General features: G+C 34.6%; 1 protein-coding gene across 1 annotated transcript in view; it reads left to right on the forward strand.

Annotated features, from left to right (window-relative positions):
• The window catches only part of FSIP2 (fibrous sheath interacting protein 2), a 94,740-nt gene that overhangs the window by 60,476 nt on the left and 11,180 nt on the right, over nucleotides 1–23,084 (forward strand). The window contains exons 17-19 of the mRNA XM_015432463.3: nucleotides 977–10,416; nucleotides 14,663–15,160; nucleotides 16,489–16,589. Of these exons, the coding sequence (XP_015287949.3) occupies nucleotides 977–10,416; nucleotides 14,663–15,160; nucleotides 16,489–16,589 (10,039 nt within the window). The remainder of the gene's footprint in view (nucleotides 1–976; nucleotides 10,417–14,662; nucleotides 15,161–16,488; nucleotides 16,590–23,084) is intronic.

The raw sequence follows: 23,084 nt of genomic DNA on the forward strand, positions 1-23,084 counted from the left end.
GCATGACTTAATTGATTTTAGAAAAATAAACAAAAGCAAAACAAGCAAGAGAAGATCCATGATTTCATCACATTGATACTTGGCTCTATCAATTCTATTCCTATTCTCAGACATCTCCAAGGTCTTCCAGTGACTTCGCTCATCTTCCTTCTTCCGCTAGGAATACCTTTTCCTCATTCCCTTTATCTTGACATGGCCAAAACCTGTGTAGTAGTCAAAGCTCAGCCTAAAGTCTTCTATCTGCATAGAGTCTTGCCTGATAACACATGAAGATATGTAATATGTAATTAGGTTCTGAGGAAAATAACTGTGTTGTTCTTAGCTGCCACACCCAGAAGTGGCCATTGCAAGTAGGTAATGATTTGTAACAAATACAATTTTGGACATAACAAATATAGAGTTCTTCACCTGGCTGGGCCAACCTTCCTTCTTTGTGACAAACTATAATCTAGGGGTTAAAGTACTACTGCTATTGCAATCTATTACTAGCTTTTCTGGAGTTGCCACATTTTTATTTTAGTCAACTTGATACTGCAACACAACTCCTTAATGTCCTAAAAGTAAAACATAGCATAACATTAAATGTTTTGTCTAAAGATATTTTAAAATAATTATATGGCACCTCTAGATATCACTGGAGACATGGTAGGATGCATCGCTAAACCTGGAAATTATTTCTCTGCCCCAAGCTTTCCAACTTCTTAGAGTTCATAACCATCCAACCAAGGCAGACATCAGCATTTGACCTAAAGGATTGAATTTTGGGGTGCTATTTTCTTAACTTACTGGCTAAAATTAAGATTCTACAGGTGATAAATAAATGTTTAAGGAAAATCTAATTTCTTTTTTTTTCTAGATTTTTCTTTAGTGAGTTGCTCAAAGGGTGAAATATATATGTAAATAATAATTACAAATACATCAAATTTTCTATCTTTTCTTTAATCCATGCTAAAATTACAATGTTTTCTTTTTTAAGTTTTTAGTGAAGAAGAGATGTCTGCTGTTTCTACATGGTCAAGGAAAAAATATGAATCAAAACAGCTCCTAAGAAACATATACAATGATTCTTCAATTTATCAATGTTGTGAACATCTCACTGAGTCAGTACTTTACCATTTAACTTCAAGCATTTCTGATGGCACCAAAAAGGGTAGAGAAAAAGAGAAAGCATGGGAAATTCAAGAAGCAACATTTAGCAAGATTATTTCAATTCATTCTCAAGTATTTGAGAGCAGGTCAATTTCCATTGGAGAACTTGCTTTATGTATTTCTGAAATCATTATTAAAATTCTTTTTAATAATAAAATTATACAGGCTGACATTGCACAGAAAATGGTTTCCATACCAACAAAATACATTTACTGTCCAGGAATAGTTTCTGGTGGCTTTGATGACCTCTTTCAGGATCTCTTAGTAGGAGTGATTCATGTACTGTCCAAAGAAATAGAAATAGATTATCACTTTGAAAGCAATGAAAGAAACAAATCATTTTCTTTGCATAGCAATAATAGTGTATCCGTTTGCAACAAAATCAATAGACAGGAAGGCCCCAGAGACTGGCAATTCTCTACTCAACAAATTGATCAACCTTTTCAAAAAAATAAATTAAGTTATCTTACATATAAGTTAAACAGCCTGGTTGGTAACCTAAAAACAAGTGAATCCAAAGAAGTAGTCAATAAAGTTTTTAATATTGTTTCAGATTTATTTTCACCAGATGAATGCCTAGATAGGGGTATGGATTCTGGTAAAATACAAAGAACATTTTTCTACTCCTCAAATAATGAACAACCTACTAGCATACTTAGCAATAACCTACAGCTCTCCTCAAAATCAGTTTTTCTTCTCAATGTTGTATGTGAGAAACTTATCAGAATGCTTTTGGAAGAATGCACAAGCACTGCTTTTCTTGATAAAGGGTGTGTTTCAGAGGAAACATCAGAAGAAGAATGTCAACTTTTAAAAATGCTTCAAAGTGTAGAAGATGGAAAATCTGATTATCATAAGGGAGGAATGGACCATGAATGCCTTCAAGTAGATTACATGTCAGAACTTTTGGAGAATATGGCAGAAATTGATCAAGACTTATTGTCATCAGACTCTATGCTTACTATTATTTCCCACAGCTTGGTTAAATCATTGATGGACAAGTTATCTCACAGTATACAACAAGCTCCGGAAAGTCTACCTTTTGCAAATGAGTATCTGAACTATAGAACAAGAGAAATACAGTCCAGTTTCACAAAAGCAAGAAAGCCAGAATTAATAGAATTAGGACAAAATGAAAGTTCTTTAGGACTCGGTAGCTATGACAATAATTCTTTGACAGTATCCATGAATAATCCCAGTGTGGTTAGCTCCAAAATACAAGCACCATTTGACAAGCATTGTGCAGTAAAATCCTCTTCTGTGTCACCTCTTGAAAAACAGAGAACAAAGGAAATGGATAAGGTAGCCATTCATAATAAGCTACATCAGGAAGGTATATATGCTGGTGTTTATTCAGCCACATTTTTGGAAGGAATAATTTCAGAATTGTTTTTTAATCTCTCTATGTCATTGTGGGGCAAAAATAAAAACATCACTGTGTCCTGGCTCAATGAGATGAATATATTACTTGTCAACAGTGTAGTGAATGAATTTAATAATGCTCAAGTCACCGTTCTACGGAATGCTGAAGAAAGGCTGTGTTTTCCAACAGTTCATACAGAAACAGTTAGCAAAATTGTTGACTCAGTTTATTATGATGTTTTACAGCAGTATGAATTAAAAATGATCTGTGGTAATAATCTGGTGTACGACAATGCCTCAGTAGCAGAACAAATAACAAATGGCATATTGTTAGAGATTTTAGACTACAAACTGCCATCTTGCTTCAGGGAATATCTCATACCCCATTCATATTACCCTCTCAAACCTGAAATTATATTGCAAAAGCTTCAAAGTAACCTAACAGAATTTACTTCTCTACCCAGGTCTTCATCAGACTATAGTACCATGTTATCACATTCATTTTTAGAAGATGTCATAAGAAGGCTTTTATCTCAGCTAATTCCTCCACCCATTACATGTTCCTCTTTAGGAAAAAAATATTTAATGAGTTCTGATTTTAATGAAATGTCCACTTGTATAATAGATAAGGTTATGTCAGCCATTTCAAAACATAAAATCTGTTTCACTATATATGATAAACAATATCTATATACTGGAAAAAACCTCCAAAAGATGGTGGATTCTGTTTATTGTAATATTTTACAAATGTCTGACTCTCTTGTTTCAATACAAAAAAGTATGGTAAGCCGAAGCCCAATTATGGTTGACCAAATAGCCAGCTGTATCATCCAAGAGATTATCGAAAATCATCTTCAACCATTTTTGAGTGGAGAGGTTTTATGTCATCCAGGGACTCCACTGGATCCAGTGTCTACTATTGTTAAACAGGTTCTGAGTGAAGTGATAGAGTCACACAGACCTCAGAAGCAATCACCCTTAGATATTCACCCTGATTCATTTGTAAGGGAGATTGTTGCCAGACTTTTGTCAAAGATTTTCAGCCCAAAACATAACACTGAAATTGAGTTGAAAAACATGACCCAAAGAATAGTAAACTCCATAAATAAGCATTTCAATAGAGCTAAAATTCACATTCTTTATGATGACAAAGAACAGTCTTTCTCTTCTTTCAATACAGATATTGTGGATGAACTTGTCACCACAGTTTATAGAAATGCTTTAAAGCAGCATGGGCTAGACTTTGCTGTTGATAAAGAGTCTGAAGATAGTGGCACTTTTGTGGAAAATATTACCAATTTAATTGTAGCAGCTATTTCAGATTACCTTCTTCATCCACTGTTTTCTGGGGATTTGTCAGCTTCTACCTATTCCAATTCAGTGGCTGAGAATATTGCTCAGGACATCCTTAGTAATATCAGTAAATCTACTGAGCCAAGCCAGAGTGTACCTCTATATAACACCTTGCTGCCCTACACATTTTTAGAAGATATGATCAGAGTACTATTATCTAAATTATTTTCTTCTGCATCTAGCCTGGTTCTAAACAGAGAAACCCAAAAAGATATATCAAGAGTGAATTTCAATGACATTGCTTCAAACCTAATTAGTGATATTAGGATGAAAATTTCCCAACATGAAATTCGATTTTCAAAAGAGGAAGAAGAAACCAAGTTTATTTATTCAGAAGATGATATTCAGCACCTTGTTGATTCAGTATTTGAAAATGTTGTGCAAACCTCTGGTTCTCAAGAATCAGCTGTGCAAAATATCGTAAGCAGTAATGATGTTCTTATCGATAGAATAGCAGGTTTCATCATTAAACATATCTGTCAAAAACATCTTCAGCCATTTGTGAATGGAAAATCATTATCTTCATCAGACACATATTTTGATGATGAGAGAAGGAAGTTATTTTATACCAGTGTTTACTCTTCAACATTCTTGGAAGATGTAATCTCTGGGGTTTTAAGAAAAATATTCCACAGGTTAGTAGGCATTGTACAAACAAAATCCACAAGAGATTCAGAAGATGAACTGTTTGAGAAAGCTGAAGAACTCATACATTTGATTATAGGGGAATTCTCAAAAGCCCAAGTTAGCATTATAGATAATACTGAGGAAAGATTGTGTTTACCTCCAGTGGAGAGGGATGTAGTCAAAACAATTGTTGACATGGTGTATAGCAAAGTTTTGCAAGAATATGAAATGGAAGTAGTGCCCAATAAAGATTTTCTAAATGACACAAAGACATTGGCTGCAAGAATAACTAATGTCATCCTGGCTGAAATTTTTGATTTCCAAATTCACCCAGATCTTATAGCAAATCTACCTTTTAAGTCATATTCCAAACTCAGTGCAAATGTTTTAATAAAAAGAGTTCAGTATGATATAAGTAAATCAAGATTCAAAAGACAAGCTTCAACAATGTATACCACTATGTTATCACATAGTCATTTGGAAAAAATAGTTACTCAGCTTACATCTCAGATCAGTCCATTGAACACCAGTGCAGAGCAGTCAGATACTACTAAATCAGACTTAAGCAATACAGTGATAAAACTGATAAATGAAATTATGTCAATAATTTCAAAACATGAAATATGTATTATTAAATATGGGAATAAAAAACAGAGTATGATTTCAGCAAAAGATATCCAGTCTATGGTGGATTCCATTTATGCTGATCTTTCTCATTCAAATATATACCAGTCCATTACAAAAGACAAGAAGAGCATAAGTGACATACCTGTTCCAAAAATAGCAAGTTTTATAATAAAAGAAATCTTTAACCATCATATTCAATCATTTTTATCTGAAGATGAAACTCTCCTTTTGGCTGCAGTTGATCAAACTTATAAATCGAAAGCAATAGATCCTAAACAAAGAGAATTATCTTTTATTGTCAACTCATCTGTCTTTTTGGAGGAAGTAATTTCTGAGCTCTTATGCAAAATTCTTTATGCATTTTCACGTAATATGTTGGTTACTGAAAACCCAGATAGAGCAAAACCAAAACTTGCCAGGATTGTTACAACATTGGTAAATTCAATTGTTCAGGAGTTCACCACATCAGAGATTTTAGTTGCAGATAACTTTGATGAAAATTTGTGTTTCTCAGAAAGATATAGAGAAATGGTTCAAAAAATAGTCAACTCTGTATATGGAAAAGTATTAGATCAATATAAGTCTCTGATTCAAATACATAGGGTTATACAAAGTGACACAATAGGTTTTGGTAGGAAAATATATTATTTGCTATTGGAAGAAATATATGATTATCAAGTGCAGTCATTAGTTGCAGGAGAATTAGAGTCTTCTTCTTATTCATACCCCCAAGCTGATAATATCATCAGAAATGTGCTTAACATAATCACAAAGGATAGCCATGCCTTGCCATCATATATTACTGTGTTGCCTCGTTCTCTTTTAGAAGATATGATTTACAGGCTTCTAGCGCATGTCAACCCTTCAACTCACACTGAAAATGAACTAAAAGAGAAAGAGCTTCCACCAGATGATGAATTTGTGAACATAGCTTCAAAATTGACTGATGAAATTATAAAAGAAATTTCTGAACATGAGATTCGACTTTCCATGGCAGAAGATAATGCAGAAAGTATGAAGTTAGAACCTACTGAAAATTTCGTTGACTCCATATGTAATAATATTTTGAAAACATCTGAATTCCAAGCTGAAGTACAAAAAGATGCAGACAAAAAAGGACGCTCATTCCTCAGTAAATTAGCTGGTTTTATTATGAAAGAAATCATGTATCATCATTTACATCCATTTTTACATGGTGAAGAATCATCTTTCAGTGACTTATCTGATTATGACCATGTCTCCAAACTTGCTAAATCTGGTAAAGAAAAGACACAGCCTTCTCTATATTCAGCTACATTTTTGGAAGACATAATCGTTGACCTTGTTCACAAATTTTGTTCTCTCCCCATTATTACTGAAGATTCTAAGAAAAATGAAATAACAGAGCTAGATATTACGGGCTTGGCTCTAAAACTTGCAAATTCTCTGACAAGGGAATTTATGAAAAATGAAATTAAAGTTTTACCAAATGCTGAAAAAATATTTTCTTTTCCAGCAATTGATAAAGAGACAGTTGATAAAATATCCAATTTTGTATATGATCAGTTCATAGAAAAATGCACATCTAATGATATTCAAAAAGGTGATGAAAGTAACATTGCTATAGGGATGATTGCTGCTCTAACCCAAAAGGCAATGTCTGCATTCAAGATTCAACCACTTTTTTCAGGAGACTGGTCTTCCACCTTCTTTTCATTTCTAAATCCAGATAATATCACCCAAAGGGTTCAACACCTACTACAAAACACCTTTACACAAATAAGCAGATGTGCAAAAGAGAACCAACTTTCTTTACCAGATCAATCATATAAAGATACTTCTTCCACCTCAGACTGCAGAAACACGATGAACACTTTGGAAATAAATAGAGGCACAGTGAGTAGAAAGAAAAGTTTTAAAACCAAGGACACATCAATGAAAAAAGGTGACATCCAAAATCCAGTACTTAGCTCTATAAATGCAATTATGAAAAGCAGCATAATTAACCTGACATCAGGGTTGGCTACAAGTGTGACAAATGAAAAGAAAGTGGATGAAAATAAAGTGGGAATTTGTACTCAGAAACACAGTGAGAATGTATCAAAAGTTACTTCTTCAACTACCACTGTGAAAAGTAAAGATACTCAGGAGCTAAATTTGAGTGAAACATTTAATAAAGAAATTGAGAAGGAAATAAATTTAATTCCAAGAGATAAAAAAGGGAAAGATCATGAGGTACACACACATTTTTCATTAATAATTGATGATACAGAATATGAGAAGGAAGTACTTGAATCAGATTCTGAAATAGGCTATAAAAAGAAGATTGACAATGCAAGAGAAAGATCATTCAAAAAAGATGACAAGCTCTTTCAGTTACCCTCCTCGAAGTCCAAGAGAAATCTAGGGACTAAAACAGAGACTTTGGAAATAAGAACTCAAACATCAATCAGTGAGGGGAGAAGAGACTCTCCAACACAAACAGGTAGGGATGAGGAACACCACTCAGATTATGAATATGTTCAAAATGTCACTGATAATATTTATGAAGATGTTTTAGAACTATCTTCTTCTCCAGAACCAGCATATTATTCAAAACTCAGTTACGACCGAAGGCCCCCAGGTGATAATGTATTAAATGTAATTCAAGAGATTGGCAGGGATTCAGCACAGTCTGTTACAACAAAAGAATTATCCTCCTCAACTAACGAAAATGTCCCTGCCAAAGAAAAAGAAGAGGAAGAGAGAGAAAAAGAGAAAGTAAGAGAGGAGATTAAAAGTGAACCCAGTAAACCAGACAATTCTCAAAACCAACCAGAGAGTAAACCTGGAATTTTTCCCGCTAAGTTTTTAGAAGATGTTATTACTGAGATGGTGAAAAAATTGATCTTTTCTTCTATACCAGAAACACAAATACAAGATAGATGTCAAAAAGTTAGTGATAAGCAAAATCAAGCTAAACTCTATGACACTGCTATGAAACTCATCAATTCACTGTTAAAGGAGTTTTCAGATGCTCAAATTAAGGTTTTCAGGCCAGATAAGGGAAATCAGTTCCCTGTGGGTAAAGTGTCTTCAGTTCCTCAAGTACCTCCCAGGTATAAAGAGACAACTACAGATGAAGCACCATCCAGCATTAAGATAAAATCTGCAGATAAAATGCCACCTATGCATAAAATGACAAGAAAACCTTCTTCAGATAAGATACCATCAACTGACAAAACATTGGTCAATAAAGTTGTTCACTCTTCTGTTTGTAATATTTTAAATGAATATGGATCTCAAGACTCTATTTGTAAGAATATAAACAGTAATGGAGAAAATTTAGCAAGAAGACTAACTGGTGCAGTGATAAATGAAATTTTCCAGCATCAGGTTAACTTGATATTTTGTGATGAGGTTTCAGTTTCAGCATGTTTGCCTCTGGAATCTAAGGATGTTGTTAAAGAGGTCCAAAAGTTGGCCCAAACAGCCAGCAAAGAATGTCAAACTTCATCACCATATACAATAATGTTACCTCATAAATTTTTAGAGAATGTGATTTCTGCTCTTTTATCCAAAATTTTCTCAACAATATCCAGCACTAAAACAAAAGAACCTGAGGACAATTTGTTCACAGAACTAAATTTCCTTCAAGTGAAGTTAGTAAGTGCAGTTGCAACAGAGATCTCCCAAGATAAATATATGACTATACAATATGTAGAAACCTTACAATCTGATGATGATGAAATTATTCAATTAGTTGTTCAGTCTGTTTATAATAATCTCTTGCCACAGTTTGGATCACAAGAGATTATACAAAATTGTGTAATCAGTGGATGCAAAATCCTTTCAGAAAACATAGTTGACTTGGTTCTACAAGAAGTGGCTAGCAATCAGTTGCAGAGCTATTTTTGTGGAGAGCTAACTCCACATCAGTGTGTGGAAGTCGAAAACATTGTTGAAAAGATCCTTAAAGATGTTTTCCAAACTACTGATGTGCCCCTACCTAAACCATCACATGCTCATAAGCTGTCTTACAACATAATAGAAGAAATTGCTGTGAAATTTTTATCAAAGCTTTTATCTATATTTCCAAAAGTGCATAAAGAAAGAACCAAATCTCTAGAAACTGATATGCAAAAAATAACTTCAAAAGTACTAAATTCAGTCCAAGAATTTATCTCCAAAAGTAAGATTAAACTTGTACCACCCACCAAGAAATCACCTACTGTGCCTGTAGCTGATAATGCAACTATTGAAAACATAGTTAATTATATTTATACCAGTGTTTTAAAGCACTCTGGCTCTTATACTTCTATATTTAAAGATTTAATGGGTAAAAGCAATGTCCTCTCTGATACAATAGGCTTTTTAATGGTGAATGCAATTTCCAATTCTGAATTTCAACCTCAAGTAGAGGAAGAAGTATCAAATTCAGAATTAGTTCTGGAAGCTGTCAAAATTATGGAAAAAGTGATCAAAATTATTGATGAACTTAAGTCTAAGGAAAAGTCTTCACCTAGAAAAGGTTTGACATTAGATGCCAAACTTTTAGAAGAGGTGTTGGCCTTGTTCTTGGCTAAACTAGTAAGGTTGCCAGGTTCCTCAAGCAAAGATGAAAAGAACTTATCAAAGCCTGAGTTAAATAAAATTGCATCTCAACTATCAAAATCGGTAACAACTGAAATTTCCAGAAATAGCATTAGTCTAATAACTTCTGATCCTGAAGAGCACTGTTTAAAGCCAGAAAGTAGAGAAATGATTTATCAGGTTGTTGATTCTGTTTATAGCAACATACTGCAACAATCAGGAACCAACAAACAGCTTTATTATGATATAAAAGATACAAACACAGCCTTTCCTAAAAAAGTGGCTAGTTTAATTATTGATGGAGTTTCAAATTTTCCGTTAGATACAATTAGCTCAACAATTTCAAATGCTGATCTCTCTGGAGAGCTAGACATTAATAGAATTGTTCGAAAGGCCCAAGAACATGCTTTTAATGTGATTCCTGAATTAGAGCAAGAAAAGTTAGATCAAAATTTATCTGAAGAGGAATCTTCAATTAAAATAGTTCCACATGTTGGAAAAAAACCAGTCAAAATAGATCCAAAAATTATTTCAGAACACTTAGCAGTTATTTCTATAAAAACTCAACCTCTTGAGAAGCTTAAGCAGGAGTGTTTGCAAGTAACTGGACGTAGCATAGCAGAACTGAGAAGAGCATCAATAAGTGGGAGAAATTACTCCTCAGAAGCACCTAATTTAGAAAAGAGAAAGAGAGAAAGACGTCCCTCATTGGATAAGACTGGAAGACTGGATGTAAAACCATTAGAGGTAAGTGCAAAAGCAATGGCATGAAAATGAGTGAATAGTGAGACATGGTTCTTCTGTGATTTCTTTCCTCAAATAAGTATATGAAAATGCATTCATTGTTGTTGCTGTTGCTCAGCCCAATAGGAGAATTGGTTGCATCAGTTCATCCATACAGTCATATTATTCACTAGGATTTGTCATGTTAGTTCTGTGGCTCACTCTAAAAGTCTCAAACTAGTTTTCCTAAGACAATCCTTTTGAATTTTTCTTTTTAAGAATGAGATTATAAGCACATACCCTTCACAGTAAAACCAGACTGAAAGAAGTTATAATTGTCATTTAAATATTTAAAAGCAGCAAACTTGTGTAGTTCCTTAGTTCGTTATGGATATCTAAAGGTGTTCAAGCAGGTCAGTTAAAAGAAGATCAGGATATATGGAACAATCTAAAATAGTTTTAATTTTCAAATTTAAAGCACCAGAGTAGTACTCATTTTCTTTTAGTAACATTCATCGGCAGACATTAGACTGCAGACTCTTAGATTACATTTGTTCTATGTTACTTCAATTATGTTAGCCTTTCCCATTTGCCCTGGCCTCTCAAGATGTATCCATTTTCTTTCCACTTACACACTTGTATTTTCTAAACCCAGCTGTAGTATTGCTGCTATTTTTATGAGCCTCTCTCCTATTGCTCTAGACCTAACTCTGTCCTGTCACCCCATACGCAGTCCCCAAATATTTTAACTGGGAATTTAAAATGCCAAAAATAATGTCCTTATTACAAGGAAACTACTACTGAGGACAAAAGATTTGTCTCGCCAACAGAAAGGTTGCACTGATCTATCAGACATTTTGATTTTTATTAAAATCCCTTTAACTGATGGTATGCATTTGTGAGAGTGCTGAGTATGCTTAGGCATGTAGTCCATAGCCTGGAAAATTACCAAAATTTTATAGAACCATGCTTCCTGGAGCATAAGCTTAGAGTAAATTTTTTCAGCACTCTTCTGCAACCCACTAAACTGAATCTCAAGGCTAGTAAATATGTTAATTAATGCTTTAAGTTTTCACACCCTGATATAGTTTGATATTTATCCCTGCCCAAATCTCGTGTTGGATTGTAATCTCCAATGCTGGAGGTGGATCCTGGTGGAAGGTGTCTGGGTCATGGGGACAGACCCTTCATGGCTTAGTGCTGTCTTTGCAGCAGTGAGTTCTTGCAAGATCTGGTCATTTAAAAGTGTGTGGCACCCCCCTGCACCCTGCCCAACACATACACATGATTTTCCTCCTGCCTTCATCATGTGATGTGTCTGCTCTTATTTTGCTTTCAACCATGATCGGAAGCTTCCTCAGGCCTTCCCAAAAACAGATGCCACTATGCTTCCTGTAAAGCATACAGAACCATGAGCCAATTAAACCTCTTTTTTAAATAAATTACCTACTCTTAGGAATTTCTTTATAGCAGTGGAAGAATGGCCTTACACAGAAAATTGGTACTAAGGAGTGGGGCATTACTGTAAAAAATAGCTGCAGATATGGAAGCAACTTTGGAACTGGTTAACAGACAATGGACAATGAAGTCCAGGCTGATGAGGTCTCAGATGGAAATGAGGAATTTACTGGAAACTAGAGCAAAGGTCACTTTTGTTATGCCTTAGCAAAAAACTTGGGTGCATTGTGTCCATGCCCTAGAGTTCTGTGGAGTTTGAACATGTGAGTGATGACCTAGGATAGCTGGCAGAAGAAATTTCTCATAAATGAAACATTCAAGATGTGATCTGGCTGCTTCTAACAGCGTATTCTCAGATGCAGGAGGAAATAAATGACTTAAATTCGGAATTTATATTTAAAAGGGAAGCAGAGCATAAAAGTTTGGAAAATTGGCTGAGCGTGGTGGCTCACACGTGTTATCCCAGCACTTTGGGAGGCCGAGGTGGGTGGGGCACTTGAGGTCAGGAGTTTGAGACGAGTCTGGCCAACATGATCTCCAACTCCATCTCCACTAAAAATACAAAAATTACCTGTGCATGATGGCACACACTTGTAGTCCCAGCTACTTCAGAGGCTGAGGCATGAGAATCACTTGAACCTGGGAGGCAGAGGTTGCAGTGAGCCGAGATCATGCCACTGCACTCTTGCTGGACTCCAGCAAGACTCCACCTCAAAAAATAAAAATAAAAATAAAAAAAATCAGCCTGGCCATGTGGCAGAGAAAAAAAAAAGATTTTTTGTTTGTTTGTTTGTTTGTTTTTTGAGAGAGAAATTCAAGATGGCTGTAAAACTACCAGTTGTTAGAGAAATTTCCAAAACTGAAAGAGAGCTAAGTGCTAATATTCAAGACAATGGAGAAAAGACTTCAAAGGCATTTCAGAGATCCTCACTGCAATCTGTTTGATTTCAGTTCCAGAGGCCTAGGCGGGAAGAATGGTTTCATGGGCTCTGCAACCTCAGAACAACATTCCTCACATCCCCACAGCTACTTTTCCAGCTGTGGCTCAAAGGGGCCCAGTTACAGCTTGGGCTGCAAGCCATAGCCTTGGTGGTTTCTATGTGGTGTTAAGCCTATAGGCACACAGAATCCAAGAGTAAATGAGGCTTCTCAGCCTCTGCCTAGATTTCAGAGGGTGTGCAGAAAAACCTGCATGCCCAGGCAGAAGCCTGCTGCAGGAGTGGAGCCCTTACAGAGAACTTCTACCAGGGCGTGCAGAGGGGGCATGTTAAGGTTGGAGATCCCACACAGAGTCTCCACTGGGGCACTGCTTCGTTCAGTTGTTGGAAGTGAGTCTGCATTCTGCAGACCTCAGAGTGGTAGATCCACTGGCATCTTGCACCCTCAGCGTGGAAAAGCCTCAGGCACTCAGCAACCTCTAAGAGTATCCACCAGTGCTGCAAAAACCACAGGGGCAGGACTGCCCAAGGCCTTGAGAGTCCTACCTCTTCCATCACGGTGCCCTAGATGTGGGACATACAGTCTAAGGAAATTATTTTGGAGCTTTAAAATATAATGATTGCACTACTAGGTTTTGGATTTGCATGAGGCCTGTAGCCCCTTCTATCAGGCGAATTTCTCCCTTTTCAAACATGAATGTTTGCCCAATGCCTATACCCCCATTGTATCCTAAAAATAAGCCATCCTAAAAATAAAACAATAAAGAACAAGACATGGGGAACTCAGTTAAGGCATGTAATTGGCACCAATCTGGCTACCAATGTTATCTATCTTCAACAAAAGGACACAGCAGTGAAGAGAAAGAAAGATAGGTTAGAAACCCTAGACTCTTGTTGGTTCTGCCTCAAGACTTAATTCTCTGTTTTAAGGTACCATAGATTCTTCACACACCAGACATATGCATACTAAAACCATTTGTAGTAATATATCCCAAAGCCATATAAAATGATTTTGGATTTTCTAAACCACTGTTTTCCTCCAATAGCACAGATAATCAAAATTGATTTTTAAAAATGTTTTAAAGAGGTTCTTCTGGTATTTTGTTTCTATGGATATTCCTTTGAGGCACCATTATCTGAAAAACTGGTTTATGCTATTACAAAGGGAGGTTGAGAGCTAATATTATTAACTTAATTTTGAGATTATGTGGAGTGGTCAAAAGCTAGAGAAATGGGAAAATTCTGTCATTTAATTGTAATTGTCTTTTCTTTGATCTGTCTTTAACATTGACAGTGGAAACTGAGATTTAACTGAGGAAGTGAGAAGAAATGAAGATTTATATTTTGAAGAATCTTTTGGAAAATATGCCCAAAAGATAAAAAGTGGAGGAATAGGGAGTAAAAATTTTAAAACCATTATTTGGGTTATTCATTACTTTTGAAAATCAAGATCAGTGAATATGTTGCCCTTTTTTTTCTTGAAAATATGTATATTTAGATTTCTCTATAATTCCTTACTTAGGATTTTGGAAAATAGGTTATCCTGTCTACTTCTGTCACAAAACTTTCAAGATAAATGATAAAGAGGAAGTAATTAAATTAATTATGCTAGACCTTGCTCTGACTTTTGGAAAGTTATATTAGATTAAGGTATGTAATAAATACCTTAATAAGAAAAATGGCGTGCCAACAAATATGTTTTGTTATGTGTCTTTATTTATTTTAAAAATATTGCTAATATATAATTAAGCGATATTTGAAGATATTACTTAAATCGAAACTAGAAATTATAAGAAAATAGCTACATCATAATCGAACTACAGGAAAGTGATTTAGGCATTTATTTTTAATATTTGCTATACTTTTAATTTCAGGCCGTTGCCAGAAATTCATTTCAGAATATAAGAAAGCCTGATATTACAAAGGTGGAGCTCTTAAGAGATGTTCAAAGTAAAAATGATCTTATTGTTCGATTAGTAGCTCATGATATTGATCAAATGTATTTGGAAAATCACGTAAAAGAGGAACCAGATTCTGATGAAGAGGAAGTTGTTTTAGGAGAGACTTTTGCAAAAGAAGAAGGCATTGAAGTATTTGAAGATCAAGTGAAAGAAGTCAAGAAGCCAGTACAAAGCAAAGTTTCTCCTAAGTCAACACTAAGCACGGGCAGCCTGAAAAAATTTTTGTCACTAAGTAAATGTTGTCAGACCACAGCCAGTGCAAATATTGAAAGTACTGAAGTAATCTCAAATCAGGTAATAGAATCCAAGGAGATGCATGTTAAAAGAGCTGTTGCTGAGCTTGACATGGCCACACCAAAGACAATGCCTGAAACAGCCTCTTCATCTTGGAAGGAAAAACCCCAGTGTAAGGTAAGTGAGAAGCATGACTGTTAGTGACTAGAAAGGAGAGACAGCTTCACAAATCTGGTCCAAGAATGTACCTTGATTAGTCAGAAAAGAATGCTAAAATGAATTCAATCTCAAGCCCGGTGATATTTACAAAATAAGGGAAATTATTACCAGATGCAGCTATGAAACTCAACTGTGGGAAAGCAGATAATAGGGGAAAAACCAGATTAATTAGAACCCCAAAGAAAAGAGAAAATGGAAACCAGTTAAGAAAAATGTAAGTTAATTATTAAAAACAGTTGGTTTCCACCCTTTTGTATTTTGGTTGGTAAATACTCATTGAACATTTTGTGTGGAGAGCCCAATGCTACTAAAATAGCACCAGAAGACTGGCTGAGGTAGGAGGAAGAAAATAAGATGCATGGAAATTCAGATTGTTTGGGTTTGAATCCCAACTCTTAGTAGCTAGGTGACCTTTTGGTAAGTTATATAACCAACTTATCCAACCTTAACAAGTTAATTCATGTATTTTAAATATCACCCTTATATTTAGCCCATAAACTCTGCTATCAGCATGGTGAACATCTCTTGTTGCTGGCTCCAAACTCTCAAATGATGGTCTGAGTCTCAGTGACCTTTTAAGTTTGGTCCTGCAGTATAATCTACATTTTAATGGAAAAATGTTTCAGAGATTAGTTGAAAGATGGATGAGCCCTGTAATTCTAATTAATTTTAGAATTAAGTTTAATTAATTTCATCTCCTGGGTACATGAAATTCTATACCATAACATGTTTTTGGAGAATGTACAACTTTTGATTTTCTGATGAGGCCATTCTCTTGATTATCCATTTGGTGTGATTCTAAGGTTAACACAAAAGCTTAGATGAACCACAGAAAATAACATAAATATAACTGCTCCATTCAGAAGCCGCATGACTTTGCGACAAATGGATCAAAGTATGTGCTAAGATGATTGACCTGGCAAGGTACCTGATTGACCAGAGTTGTATCTGTGTTCTTCCTCTTTTTGAACTCAGTAATATATGACTTAAAATATTTTTAAAGTTTAGAAGAAAATTTGACTCTTTAAACATTGTTTAAACATAGGTTTATGTTTAAAATTTGTTCAAAATCTAATGTCATAATTTAGGTAATCTTCACTGAACTATTTCAAGTTAATTATATTGGAAGACACTTTTTAATTAGAATTATAGGCCTCACCCATCTTTTAACTAATCTCTGGAACTTTTTTCCATTAAAATGTAGATTATACTGCAAAGAATACCATAAGGTAAGAAAGTGTATTTCAAACTCCATTTAGTGTAATAGTTGATTTGTCCTTTTCCAGAAAGAAGAAAAGAATCTTGTTACTGAACCAACACATTACTTCATACACAGAATTATGAGTTCATCTTCATACAACCAAGAAGATCTCATTTCATCTACTGGGTATATGAAATTAAAGCAGTAGAAATATAGAAATCTGATAAAGTAGAGCTTATGAGTAGAATGGGGCCCCTGGCAAAACTGTAATTGAGCAAGTATTTAGCTTCAGACCTTCCCCCACTGCTTCCCTTCCCTGGCACCCTACTGTGAATAATTCCAAAGCCACTTCTTGCTATCTGCTCCTCCATTTTTAGATACCTGGCCTCTATGTCCTAGTTTTGAAACCAGTTTCTAGTGTATCAGTGTCTTATATAAACTATTTGCTAATGTATTAGGGTATTTTCTAACCTGAGAGAGAGATAATGGCCCAGAAATGAAATATGCAGTATGACTACAAAAGTGTTCATGCTTAGCTCTCTTAAGAAAGCTATTGTCATTGCCTATAAGAAAAATCCAAAGGAATGAGAAAGAAATATAAGTTTTAGCATTCAGAGATAAATCGTAGAAAGCACTGGAGTTTGACATGGCTCTTTAAGAATGGATAGCATTTAAACAAGTGAAAGACAATCCAAGTTTGGATGACACTAAAGGCAAAGTATGGACTGTAAAAGTGATAGGGGACAGAGAGGAACAAAGTGCACTATAGACTTGAAATCTCACAACTCCATCAAGAATAGTGAAAATATCTAAATCTGTGCTTGCATTTATAAAATTATACACAACTTGGAAGAGAGAACTTTGTTTTTAATCTGGGGAGAAGTACTCATGTTATACACAGAAAAATCTAGTGACTTTTTTTTCACTCAGCATGCTGGAATTGTATTTTTTTTTTTTTTTTGACATGGCCTTATTTTGGGACATCTGTTTTTGGCCCACCATTGTCTCTTTTCTCCTGCATAATAGGTTATTTTTAACATACATAGCTAGAAATGTTGGAACCTCTCTATTGGTTATTTTAGTGAAGTAAAAAACAGGCATAAATAATACTAAATAAAAATGATTTTAGAGCAAGATAATACCAGGAAGCTCAAGGTTCTGATTTCCCCATGGAAACAAAACATAAGCAACTACAATCTGACTAACACAACTTTATAACAGCTCTGGACAACAGTCTGCAGCAACCAAATGAATACTCAATCAAGAAAAAGCTGGCTGCTCATGGTGGCTTATGCCTGTAATCCCACCACTTTGGGAGGCCGAGGCATGAAGATTGCTTGAGGCCAGGAGTTTGAAGTCAGGTTGGGCAGCATAGCAAGACCCTAACTCTACTAAAATAAAATAAAATAATAAAAAATTAGCTGGCATGGTCATATGCACCTAGTCCTAGCTACTCAGGAGGCTGAGGTGATAGAATTGCTTGAGCTCATGAGTTCAAAGTTACAGTGAGCTATGATTTTGCCATTGCACTTTAGCCTAGGCAACAGAGCAAGACTCTGACACACAGAGAGAGAAGACAAAAGAAAGAGAAAGAAAAGAGAGATAAAGGAAAAAGAGTATAAGAGAAAGAGAGAGGAGAAAGAAACAAAAGGAAGAAGGAAAGCAAAAAATGAAAGGGAAGGAAGGGAGGGAGAGAGGGGTGAAGAAAGGGAAGGAGGAACGGAGAGCGAAAGGGAAAAAACACATTCAAAATAGTTTTAAAAAATCTGTGAAGTTTAACTTGCTCTTGCATCCAACTTCCTCCCAGCATGGTGTAACACAGTCAAGAGAAAGAAGCCCAATTTCCAGTTTCCTCCTTTTGGTGGAAAGAACAGAATAGATCTTGTTCTGACCTATCTATGGGCTTTCTTAAGAAATTATTTTTGTTTCACTTGACTAGGAACTTAGATAGGCAATGGTGTCATAGTTTGGTTCTAAGCCCGGAAACCACAGAAAGTAGTGGATAGGTGCCATAATGCCTGAAAACTACAGAGGGACTGCAGAACCATAAACACCTTGGGCAAGAAATTATGGGAAGAGAGAGATACAACAGAACATCTAAGTTCCTAAGAAGGAGTAGGAAGTGACTCTTTGGGAAATTAAATCATTTACAAGCGGCCCAGAAAAACTGAGTTTGGGGATGCACAAACATAGACTTGAAAACTACAATCTCAGAAAAGATCTGAAAAAAACCTAAATCTTTACTTTGGACTGTTTCCAAGGCTCAAAGTCTCATTAATTAGTAAATATTTTCCACATCCAATCAGCAAAAGCTAGAAGAGGTGGCTTCTTTATTATTTCAAGTACTCATATTTGAACAAAAGATTACTAAGCATACAAAAAATGGGGAAATTCAAATGGAAAGAATAAAATCCCAGAAAATGTTCCTGAAGAAGCATATCAGTTGGACCTACATGGCAAAGACTTCAAGACAACTATCCTAAATATGTTCAAGAATTGTAGGTAGACAAAGAACTAAGGAAATTAGTAAAAATATGTATGAACAAAATTAAAATATTAATAGGAAAATTATAAAAAAGAACCAGACAGTAATTCTGGTTTTGGTAGTGCATTAGGGTAACTACAGTTAACAACAATTTATTGTATATTCTAAAATAACTAAAAGAGAGGAATTGGACTATTCCTAATACATAACACAAAAAACAATAAATGTTTGAGGTGATAGATACCCCAATTACCCTGACTTAATCATTGCACATTGTATACCTCTATCAAAACATCACATGTAACCCATAAACATGTGCAAGTATTATGTACTCATAAAAATTAAAAATTAATTCTGGAGCTGAAAAATATAATAACTGAATTGAAAAATTCATTGGAGAAGTTCAACAGCAAACTTGGACAGACAGAAGAAACAATCAGTGAACTTGAATGCAAGTCATTTGAAGTTGCCAAGTCTAAAGACCAAAAGGAAAAATGATTGAAAAAAAATAAGCAATGCCTAAAGATTTTTGAAACACCATCAAGCAGAATAATATACACATTATGTAAATTGCAGAAGAAGACATTGAGAAAGAAACAGAGATAATTTGAGGAAACAAGGGCTGAAACTTCCTAAATTTGAAGAAAGACATACATACACAAATAAAAGAAGCTTAACAAACTACAAGCAGAATAAACACAAAAATATCATATTAAGACACATAATGATCAAACTGTCAGAAGACAACCTTTAAAGTAGACAAAGGAAAGTGATTCATTGTGTACAAATAACCCTCATAATACTATTAGTGATTTTCTCATTAGTAACCTTACAAGCAAGCCAAGAGGCAGTGAGATGATATACTTAAAGTAATGAAAGAAAAAAACATACTGTCAAACAAGAATTCTACATCCAGCAAAAAATGTTCTTCAAAAATGAGGAGAAATTAAGACATTCCAAGACAAGGAAAAGCGGAGGGAGTTCATTAACACTAGACCTACCTGACAGGAAATGCTAAAGAAAGTTCTTCAAGTTAAAAAGATAAATGAAATGATGCTAGACAGTAACTCAGAGCCATATGAAACTATGTAATTTTTAACAAGTGTAAATACATGAACAAATATAAAAATAGTATTATCATAATTTAGCTCATATATCCACTTTTTATTTTCTAAAGAATTTAAAAGACTAATAAAACAGATTATAAGTTTATGCTAATGGGTACAGAATATAAAAAGGTAATTTTTGGGACCTCAATAACATAAAGTGGGTAGGGGGCAAATGTGTTAAAAAGTAGAGTTTTTGTATGCAATTAAATTTACTTGGTATCAATTAAAAATTAGAATAATAATTTTAGGATGTTACACATAATCCTTGTAATAACAACAAAGAAAATATTCCTAAAATATACATAAAAGAAAATGAGAACTGAATTAAAATGTGTAACTAAAAAGTTCATCTAAATACAAAGGAAGACAGTAATGGAAGAAATGAAGGACAAAACAACTGTAAGATGCAGAAAACAACAAAATGGCAAAAGAATGTTATTCTCTATTACTGATTACTTAAAGTATAAATGTGTTAAACACTTTAATCAAAAGAGATAGAATGACAAAATGGATTTTAAAAACAGAATCCAACTGTATGTTATTCATAAGATATTCTCTTTAGGTCTAAGAATACATGTAGGTTGAAAGTGAAAGAATTGAAAAATATACCCCATGCAAATAGAAACCAAAAGAGAGGGGAAAAAAGGACATTGTATGATGATAACAGCATCAATTTACCAGGAAGAGATAATAATTAAAAACATATACAAATGGTCTCCAGCTTAGTGAAAATTTGACTTACAATTTTTTAACTTTATGACAGTGTGAAAGGAATACATATTCAGTACCATATTCAATATATTATATGATAGTTTTAATACTTTGTGTTAGATGATCTTGCCAAACTCTAGGCTAATGTATGTGTTCTCAGCACATTTAAGGTAGATTAGGCTAAGTTATGATGTTTGGTAGCTTAGATGTGTTAAATACATATTCAATGTATGATATTTTCCATTTAAAATGGGTTCATTGAGACGTAACCCCATTGTAAGTTGAGAAGCATCTGTATGCACCAAACATCAGAGCTCTAAAATATACTAAACAAATACTAACAGAATTGAAGAGGAAATAAACAGCTCTACAATAATAGTAAAGGACTTCAATATGCCATTTTCAATCATGGAGAGACAACTAAACAAAATAAGGAAATAGAGGATGTTGATATGTTTGGGCTGTGCCTCCACCAAAATCTCATCTTGAATTGTTGTTCCCATAATCCCCACATGTTGTGAGAAGGACCAGGTGGAAGGTAATTGAATCATTGAGGTGATTACTCCTATGCTGCTTTTCTCATGATAGTGAGTGAGTTCTCATAAGATCTGATGGTTCTATAAGGGGCTTTTCCCCCTTTTGCTTGGCACTTCTCCTTCCTGCCACCAGGGGAAGAAGGATATGTTTGCTTTCCCTCCACCATGATTGTAAGTTTCCTGAGGCCTCCCCAGGTACACAGAACTGTGAGTCAATTAAATCTCTTTCCTTTATAAATTACCCAGTCTCAGGCAGACCTTTATAGCAACATGAGAACAGACTAATACAGATGTGAATAAAACTATAGATTTATTCAACCTGTCATATATATATAGTTAAATATATATGTGTATGTGTGTGTGTGTTTGTATATATGTATAAAACAATAGCAAAATACACAGTTTTCTCAAATGCACATAGCACACTCTCCAGGATAAATTATATCTTAGGCCACAAAATGAGTCTTAATAAATTTTAAAAGTTTGAATACATACAAAATATATTTTCAAATTGCAGTGGGATAAAGCTAGAAATCAATAGCAGAAGGAAAAACCAAAACACCCTTAAAAATGTGAAAATTAAACAATATAGTATCAGCTTATGGGTCAAAGAAGAAATAATAAGGGAACTTACCAAACTCACCAAAATTTAAGGAATACAACAAAAACAATGTTAAGAGGAAAATTTATAGTCATAAATAAATCAAATAAGAAAGATCTTATACCAACAACTTTATACCTTAAGCAACTAGAGAAAGAACAAACTGAAAGGTATTAAGTGGAAGAAAATAATAAAGATTAGACCAGGAATAAAATAGACAATAAAAAAAGTAGAGAAAATCAAGAAAACTAAGAGTTGGTTCATTTAAAAAAAAAAAAAAAAATCAATGAAATTGACAAGTCTTCAGCTAGATTACCTAAGGAAAGAAAGAGAAGACTCAGTTAAAATCATAAATGAAACAGGTAAAATAGCAACTGAGTTTATAGAAATAAAAGGATTAAAAGAGGGTACTATGAATAATTTATGCCAACAAATTGGATAATCTAGATGAAATGGATAAATTCCTAGAAATATACAGCTTGTAAAGACTGAATTATGCTAAATTAGAGTGAACAAATTTAGAAATAGTAAAGAAATTGAATCAGTAACTGAAAAACCTCCTAAGAAAGAAAAGCTCATGACCAGATAGATACTTTCATTGGTGGATGTCACAAATTTCAAAGAATTAACTCTAACCCCCCTCAGACTTTTCAAAACAATTGAAAAGAGGAAACACTTCCAAAGTCATGATGCCAGCATTACATTATTGCCAAGACCAAAGACAGCAATAAAACACTACAGAACAATATTGCTGATGAATATTGATGCAAAAATCTTCAACACGGTATTAGCTAACCAAATTCATCAGTATATTAAAAGGTTTATAGATCATGACCAAGTCGGTTTTATCCCAGGAATGCAAACAAGTTTCAACACAAAAAACCAATCAATAGGCCAGGCACAGTGACTCACGCCTGTAATCCCAGCACTTTGAGAAGTTAAGATGGGCAGATTTCTCAAGCCTGACAATTTGAGACCAACCTGGGCAACATGGCGAAACCCCATCTCTCCAAAAAAAATATAAAAAATAGCCAGACATGGTGGTGTGCACCTGTGGTCCCAGCTACGAAGGAGGCTGAAGCAGGTGGATTTATTGAGAACAGGAAGTTGAGGTAGGCTGCAGTGAGCTGTGATCACACCACTTCGCTCCAGCCTGGGTGACAGAATGAGACCCTGTCTCAAAAACAACAACAACAACAACAACAAAAATCAATGTAATACATCACATTAACAGAATGA

Source organism: Macaca fascicularis, chromosome 12 (assembly GCF_037993035.2).
Source record: "Macaca fascicularis isolate 582-1 chromosome 12, T2T-MFA8v1.1".
Lineage (NCBI taxonomy): Eukaryota > Metazoa > Chordata > Mammalia > Primates > Cercopithecidae > Macaca > Macaca fascicularis.